Source organism: Pundamilia nyererei, unplaced genomic scaffold (assembly GCF_000239375.1).
Source record: "Pundamilia nyererei isolate P.nyererei 1_Seehausen unplaced genomic scaffold, PunNye1.0 scaffold00204, whole genome shotgun sequence".
NCBI lineage: Eukaryota > Metazoa > Chordata > Actinopteri > Cichliformes > Cichlidae > Pundamilia > Pundamilia nyererei.
In genome coordinates this window covers 815,471-823,391 of record NW_005187605.1, presented here as the reverse complement: position 1 = coordinate 823,391, position 7,921 = coordinate 815,471, and the positions used below count along the sequence as shown (strand labels likewise).

The following is a 7,921-nucleotide window of genomic DNA, read 5'->3' as shown; positions in this document are numbered from 1 at the left end:
AGACATCGATTCACTGATCCACACCACCAGGATATACAGCAATGACATCGGAATGTAGTTCAGACTGGAGAAGTGTAGTCAGATGATAACAAAAAGAGGGGAAGGTAGTCAGAACTGAGTGGATCAAACTACCAGAAGGCAACATTGCAGACATAGAGGACAGGTACAAGTACTTGGGGATCCCACAGGCAAATGGAACCATGAGTTTCAGCACCACAGTCCAGGATGAGACAACAAACATCCACGAATACATCAGCAAGACGGCCCCAACCGACAGCGTGCTTAGTGAATACCTCAGGCAGCAGAAACCCGAGGAGGAGGAGGAACCATCATGAAGGACAGGCCCCTGCACGGTATGTACAACTGCAAATAGTGGAGGTGGCTTACATCCAGAAATCCTACCAGTGACTGGACAAAGCTGGACTAAAAGACAGCACAGAGGTACTAATCATGACAGCACAGGAAGAAGCTCTGAGCACAAGATCCATAGAGGCTGGGGTCTATCACACCAGGCAAGACCCGAGGCGCAGACTGTGTAAAGATGCCCCAGAGACAATCCAGCACATAACAGCAGGGTGCAAGATGCTAACAGACAGGGCATACATGGAACACCATAACCAAGTGGCCAGCATAGTATACAGAAACATCTGTGCCGAATATGGCCTGGAAGTTCCGAGGTCAAAATGGCAAACTCCCCCAAGGGTGGTGGAGAATGACCGAGGGGCTTCCAGATACAGACGGACAAAATGGTGGTGGCTAACCAACCCGACATAGTGTTGGACAAGCAGAAGAAGACGGCCTTAGTGATAGATGTAGCAATACAGAAGGAAGGCATGAAGGAACATGAGAAGCTTGAGAAGTAACAAGGGCTCAGCGAAGAGCTCAAGAAGATGTGGAGGGTGAAGGTAACAGTGATCCCAGTGGTAATCGAAGCGCTCGGTGAAGTGACTCCCAAGCTAAATGAGTGGCTCTCATCAAAATAACTAATGTCCACTCTTATTGGAGTGGACTCTGACCACTAACCTCTAACTCAGCATCCTCATCCTCCTGGACCTTTCTCTAGCCTTCAACACCGGTTTCTCATCTAACTAACCGGTGCTTTACTCTCTTGCTTTCAGTCCTATCTGTCCAACACACAATAGTTTGTGAACAGTAAAATGGACATAAAGCACTTTTCTACTCTATATACAGTTGGAGAAACCTGCAGTCAGCAAATATGAAAGTGCATATTTGCTGACTGCACAGACAGTTAGTTAGAAAGCACTTCATACAAGTGCTTTCTAACTAACATTGGCACACATTCATACTCCAGTGGATGCATCGGAGTGCAACTTGGGGTTAGTATCTTGCCCAAGGATATTTAGGATTCAGACTGGAGGGTTTGAACAACCAATTAGCAGATGACCTGCTCTACCACCTGAGCTACAGCCACCCAGTCTGTTACACGTCTACTCCAGTTAACCAAGATGTGCCTCAAGGTTCTGTGCTTGGATCCCTGCTCTTCATTTTGGTATTTATTTGCGAATCTAGTTTCATTTCAGCTTATCTGGTTAAATTCTGTCATGCCTAGGTTACAGTGTAAGTTCATGGCTTATCACGTTCCCCTTGTGTCCCACCCCTGTGTTTAAGTCTCCCATATTGGTTAGTGTGTCTGTCTGTCATGTCTCATGTCTGCGTGGTTCATGTTGTCAAGCTCATGTCACGTCTGCGTCCTATTTATAGTTCCTGTTGTATTTTGAAGGGGTCTTGTGTTCCATGGTGTCATTAGGTTCATTCTAGTCAGCTGTTTCCTCATGTGTCTCCACTTCCATTGATCTCCTCGTTTGTGTATTTAAGCCCTCTGTCTTCTTGACTTCAGTGTCTTGTGTCTGTGCTACCCACATCATGTCACAGTTTTCATAGTTATCTTGTTAAAAATCATAGTGAGAATCATAGTTTAAAGTCATAGTTAAAATTTGCCCAGTGTAAATTTAGGTTTTCTCTCATTTTGCCTTGTCTTATGTTTGTGAGTTTCAGCCCCAAAATAAAGGCTTGCTTATTGTTCAAGTTTAGTTTTGGTTCCTCATCTGTGTCTCCACCTGGGTCCTCCTCACACACTCCACACAGTCTGCCTCCGCAGGCTGTGACAATATTAACATAAAAACAAAACATAAAACAGGCCTGATGGTACTCAAACTGAACATGAATTAAAAGTCAACACAAAAAAGACTGTATAGACCCTGGTATTCATTGACATAGACAGTTGCCTCATCTTCATTATTAGCATTCTTATTATAATTAGATATCTAGATAGAATATTGATATTGATTTATGCACTCACACATCTTAGCTTGTGGCTTTACCTTGCTTGACTGCCAACGTGGTAGTGTACACCAGAAACAGCAGGATGTAGTTGAGGAAGCTCTGAAACACTGGAGTGTTAGCGTGAAAGTCATTCGCCAGGTATTTGCTTGTCAGACCTAAAGCGCAAATTAACAAGGACAGGACCTGACCCAGGGCCAAGGTCACCAGCAGGTCCCTGTGGAGGACAGCACACACGGACAAAAAGTCAGTTTTATGACTGAGCATGAATGGCAAGGATTATTATAATCATAAGGCAATAATATACTCTAATGTTCTCTGTTTGTTACATCATTCTCTGTCATAAGAGATGACTTATAAAATTAAATACCTGAAATCATACTTACTAATGCAATAACCGTTTTTGGCCACCAGGAGTACTTGAATGTACCAAGAAGCACACAGTGACCCACAATATTTTGTCAAAAGTATACGCTTGTCCGCCTTCACAAGTATGTGAACTTTTTTTTAAAAGAAAACCTGTCCTGCAGTCAGTATTGTGATCTGAGTGCACGGTGGTGCCGAACACATTTTGCTTTTGCAACAACAGCTATACAGAATCTCTATAGGCTCCTCTTGTTCATGTGAATCTTTTATCTGTTTATTTGTTTGTTTGTTTTTGTTTTATTTCAGACATTACATTATATGTGGAATAGTACAACGATGTCTAAGGCAAGACAGGCAAGACACCAAAACAATAAAAAAAATACAACAGGTGGGGAGGTAGAAACAAATAGACAAAAACAGACAAAATAGTTTGTTTGAAACAAACAAGAATTCCTTTCACTGGAGCTTGTAAAAACAACCCCAGACCATAATACCCAGTTTACACCAACCACTGCATCCAATGCTTTATATTGTACTTAGTGATGTAATGCTTAAATGTAGCTGCTCGGCCATGGAAACCAAAAATGATCATCACTTGATATCTTACTGTTTGTGTCTGATAAGGTTGTCCACTGTTGGAATGACAGAGAATGAATCAAAACAGTACAAGGAAGGCAGCTAAAAATTAGAAGTAGAATAGAATAGAATTAGAATTGAACTTACCATAAAGCTATGTAAAACTGAAATGGTCCTCCTCCACCAAGACAGAAATAACTATTTGTGCAATAATTACCAAGAGGATGTTGATTAAACTTGGTGGAGATGTGGGACATGAGAAAAGGAAGAACCTATTGAACCCATTCGATTACTTTCCGCATCTTGCAAAAGAAGGATCAACTTAAGCCTTTCTGTAGGTTACTACAAGTGACTCTTTCACTTTGTCACGTTGTTTTCACAGCTGAAACGTTGATGTGTTGCACATATAAATTCGAGCTAGTTTAAGCTAATAGACGACACCAATATAGGAGAAATATGCTTTCTCTTTCTAGTCCCTGTCAGTACTCTCGCTGCAGCATTTTGGATTAACTGAAGGCTTTCCAGGGAGTTTTTTTTAGGACATTCTAATAATAACGAATTACAGTAATCATGCCTAAAAATAATAAATCCAACTACTAGTTTTTCAGCGTCACTGTGAACAGGGATATTTATAATTTTGGAGATGTTTCGAAAATGGAAGCGAGCAGTCCTACATATTGGTATTGGTAGGCATGTAGTAGGCAAATACAAAGGGAGTTTGAAGGATGCAGTGAGTGAGGCCAATGAGTAGAGGTGACGGAGGCTTTAGCAGACACGGGGACTGGACAGCAGCAATTTAGCGGAAAGATAAACGCAGCACGGCAGCAGACACCGACCCAACACAACTTGTCTAGCCCTGGACACCAACATGAAACGAAATGTATTATAAATGTATTAACGCTCCTTCTCGAATGCTTTACCCTCCACACACACAGCTCTTTGCACGATGCTACGATGACATCTGTTGCTCAGTATGCAGCAGAATCTGACGGGTGTGATGGAGAGCCTGTGTTTGGAGCGCAGAGTGAATGTAAATTGTTCAGCGCCATCACGATCATCTTACCTCGTCAAGACCTTTCTGATCCGCTGGTAAAGGCTTGCGGTGCCCGTATCTCTGGGAACACCCTGTACTGTCGACACAAAAGAAATCATTCTTTTACCGAGCGTGCGGATATCAGCGCATTGTGCTCGGAGGAGTACCGGAGGAGAAGGAGGGGCGTCGGCAGAGAAGCTGCGGAGCTACTGGTCTCCGTCCCGCGGGCAGCAGTGCACAGGTTGCAATGCACTTCGCAGGTGATACAAAAGCAACGACGCTGTTTCTACTTCTGAATTTAGAAGTAGAAAATTAGAGATCATCCAGGAGCTGACCTTTAACTGCATAAATCTTTTAAGATTTATTAAAAAGTTATTGGTGTGTGTCATCCGTCTTTGTGGACAGACAGAGCTCTTTATCTGCATAGTAATGAAAATATGCCTTCTAATAAGGGAAGCGTGTATAATGTAAACTGAATTGGTCCTGACATGGGACCCTGTGGAATTCCATAATGTGTGAAGAGGACTCTCCATCTCCGTGATCATATTAGATCTATTAAATGATTCAAACAAGTATAGCCCGGTACCTTTTAATGCCTACAGCTGGCGCTAATCGCTGTAATAAAATGTGATCAACTTTCGATCACTGCACAGAGGTCTAGCATGACAGGCAGAGATGAGTCCACAAGATCATTTGTAACCTTCACTAAAGCTGTTTCTATATTGAATGTAACCCTAGAGAGTTACTAAGGGTTTCAGTGTATTATGAGCAGAGATGGGACAGTAATGCATAATCTGATTACCTTTTTAAAGTAATGGGATTACTTTCTTGGAGACGTAACAGTAACGAATTACTTACTTATGAGTGAGGTTAGAATATTGCATTCATTATCAAGTTTTACTAAGTAAAATTACTGTGATGAGAAATAATAAAATAGCAGGTGTCTATGATCTCCAGATGGTATGTGAAGCATTCATTGATAACATAGGCCAAGTCACCCCTCCAGGATTCTTTGAAATGATTGGTCTGGGAAGAAAATTGTGTAGTTTGGCATTGCTCAGCTTCCTTAAGAATGGCTTCTTGGCAGCAACTATTTTACATGAGGCTTCGAAAACATATGGATCACCTGAAGGGTCAGATCCATCTCACGGGTCTTGTGCCAATACCTTGCAGGATTTTTTCTGTTTCTATATCTCAAGGACATGGCAATATGTGCCTTGAGATGACTGTTGTGTTTTGGTGAAATAATAAAACTAAAATGCAAAGAATGCTAATATGCCAAGTTTTCAGTTAAAAACTTTTTTGATGCACAAATACTATTTGATGCCCATCAGAATGTCACCGTTGGCATTTTTCATAGCTGGATTTATGCTTGATTCAACGATCTATATGCAAAGTGACTTTAAAAAAAAACAACAAAAAAAACAACATTGTACCTGACCATTTTCAGACTAATGTCCGAAGAAAAACTTCAGACAAACTATTATTCAAGACCACCTTAAAAATGACAAACAAGTCTCGCTGCACTGAAGCAAAATATAAAGAACTGAGTCGTGTCCAAGCACACAGTGAGTCGAGGTTAAATCATAATAGAAAGAGTTCATTCTGTCATAAAAGGAGCTTTCTTTTCCTCTAAGAGTGTAAACAGACACAAAAACACACTCAAATACACACAGTGCATTTCTTTATTTCAGACCAAAAACAATGTTGAACAACCGTCTGTATGTGCATGAAACAACACTACACATGAACATGACTGCAAGCTGGAGGCCACAGAGACAAACAGAGCTACAGGAATTTCTCATATTTACACATTAGCCACTCTGCTGTTCAGCTCCTGTGCTGCATGCCCCTAAACTGCTGCTATATTTCCTTGTGATGCAGCTTGCACACAAAGATTTGTTTTTTCTTTATAGTCTATGTGAAGGCAATTTTTCCATCAGCAGTAAATGACAGAATGAAACAAACAAGGGTGTTAGGACCACCGAGTCTGTGGAGACAGTCTTACGTCAGTGCCATTTTTTCTTGTTTTACCGAGCATGTTCCATGAGTCCTGGAATGTGAATTCATTAGAAGACAAGCTGGTGGTAAAGATTGGCTGGCTATGTTTCCTGGTTTCCATATATTTGAAATGTCTTGTTGTATTAGAGGTCCAGCAGATGGGCATAGCTGAGCCGACGAGTAATGAGGGACGGTAGTCATTACCTGTCCGGGATGTCCTGGCTGTGTAAAGCCCACACTTGTGTATTTAATATCACTGTCCGAGCCGCTGCTGACAAGCCCCGTACCGCTGCAGGGCACCCAACAAGTCCTCATACGAGATATTTCTGTGGGATGGCAGGGAGCTGAGGGCACAGAGTAGGTTACGCATTGAACATAGTGCGCTTCAAAGTGAATTCAGTTAATGACATCAATTTCAAAATTCAAACAAACTTTCATACTTTATTGCCATTATTAAAAGTGGTCCATCGAAACGTGCAAATTCTGAGACGTAAAGAAGCTTACATGAACTCTGTGAGCCTGATGTGCCAGGGGAGGAAGCCCAGTGTGCTGTTCACAGGACCAAACTTCACCACCAACTCAGGGTCTGGAATATTCTTTGATTCTGAAACAAGCACAAAGAAAGCGAACATGTTATCAAGACAATCTTTTTTCTCCTATTTACTGAGAATCTGCATGTTCTGACTATAGAATGAACTCAAATCTGAGAGTGGCTCCCATTCAGCAGTAGTCGTGTAGCTGTCACCCGAGATCCACAGCCACACAGGTTAAAGAAAATTTAGGTAATATACATCCACTCTCACTGGATAATACACTTCTCCACAGTTATGGTCATTTTTGGTGCCATAAATGTGTCCAATCCCCGGAATTTTAGAAAACTTGAGTCATTATTTAAGTTAAATTGATTTTCTAGAGGTTGTTTGTTTTGCATTTATTTGTCTCCAATTGGCTGAACTGTTGCATTGGATAGTCTAATTAAAGACAGAAGCCTAACCAGTGGACTGGAATTCTACTGGGGCAATATGTTGTGTAATACCTCTGTTACAAGATGATTTATTTCTTAAAATAGTTTAATGGTTTTTGGATATTATTTTGTGTCAAATAACAAAAAGACATTTTGACTGCTACATCTGTGCTTCTTTGTTCTTTCCAACACTCATAAATTACATGGCACACATTCACTTTTCTCCTCTTAGTATTTTTTTGGACATATCCATACGACACTTTTCCTAGGCCTCTTTACACAAGAGGTTCAACAGTGGGGAAAAATGCTCAGGAGAAACATTTTACAGCACTTCAATGTCATGTCCATCTCTTGCATGTAAAAGTACAATCCCATGACATGGCGCAGCTAACCTGGATCCTCTACAGGTTACGCTCCTTCTTTAAGCTGTCCAATAATGATTCAATTCTATTCAGTTTTATTTATACAGCACCAAATCACAACAACAGTTGCCTCACGGCACTTATATTGTAAGGTGACCCTAAAATAATGCAATGCAATAATAAATAAAGAAAACCAAAAACGCCAACAATCATATATAGTATGAAAGTATCTTTACACATGCACACAGGCATAAAGTGCTACCTCTGAGAAGCAGGTCTAGCATGGAAACATTAATGTCTTTGAAGCTCCTTTCCTTG

General features: G+C 41.1%; 2 protein-coding genes across 2 annotated transcripts in view; both read right to left on the bottom strand.

The window, feature by feature from the left end:
* slc35f1 (solute carrier family 35 member F1) overlaps positions 1 to 4,545 on the bottom strand; it is an 18,487-nt gene extending 13,942 nt beyond the window's left edge. The window contains exons 1-2 of the mRNA XM_005747787.1: positions 4,307 to 4,545; positions 2,343 to 2,518 (exon numbers count right to left, since the gene is read on the bottom strand). Coding sequence (XP_005747844.1) covers positions 2,343 to 2,518; positions 4,307 to 4,395 — 265 coding nt within the window. The 5' untranslated portion in view covers positions 4,396 to 4,545. The remainder of the gene's footprint in view (positions 1 to 2,342; positions 2,519 to 4,306) is intronic.
* Positions 4,546 to 5,947: 1,402 nt separating this feature from the next.
* nus1 (NUS1 dehydrodolichyl diphosphate synthase subunit) overlaps positions 5,948 to 7,921 on the bottom strand; it is a 7,590-nt gene continuing 5,616 nt past the window's right edge. Inside the window, exons 4-6 of the mRNA XM_005747786.1 lie at positions 7,866 to 7,917; positions 6,782 to 6,881; positions 5,948 to 6,621 (exon numbers count right to left, since the gene is read on the bottom strand). Of these exons, the coding sequence (XP_005747843.2) occupies positions 6,531 to 6,621; positions 6,782 to 6,881; positions 7,866 to 7,917 (243 nt within the window). The 3' untranslated portion in view covers positions 5,948 to 6,530. The remainder of the gene's footprint in view (positions 6,622 to 6,781; positions 6,882 to 7,865; positions 7,918 to 7,921) is intronic.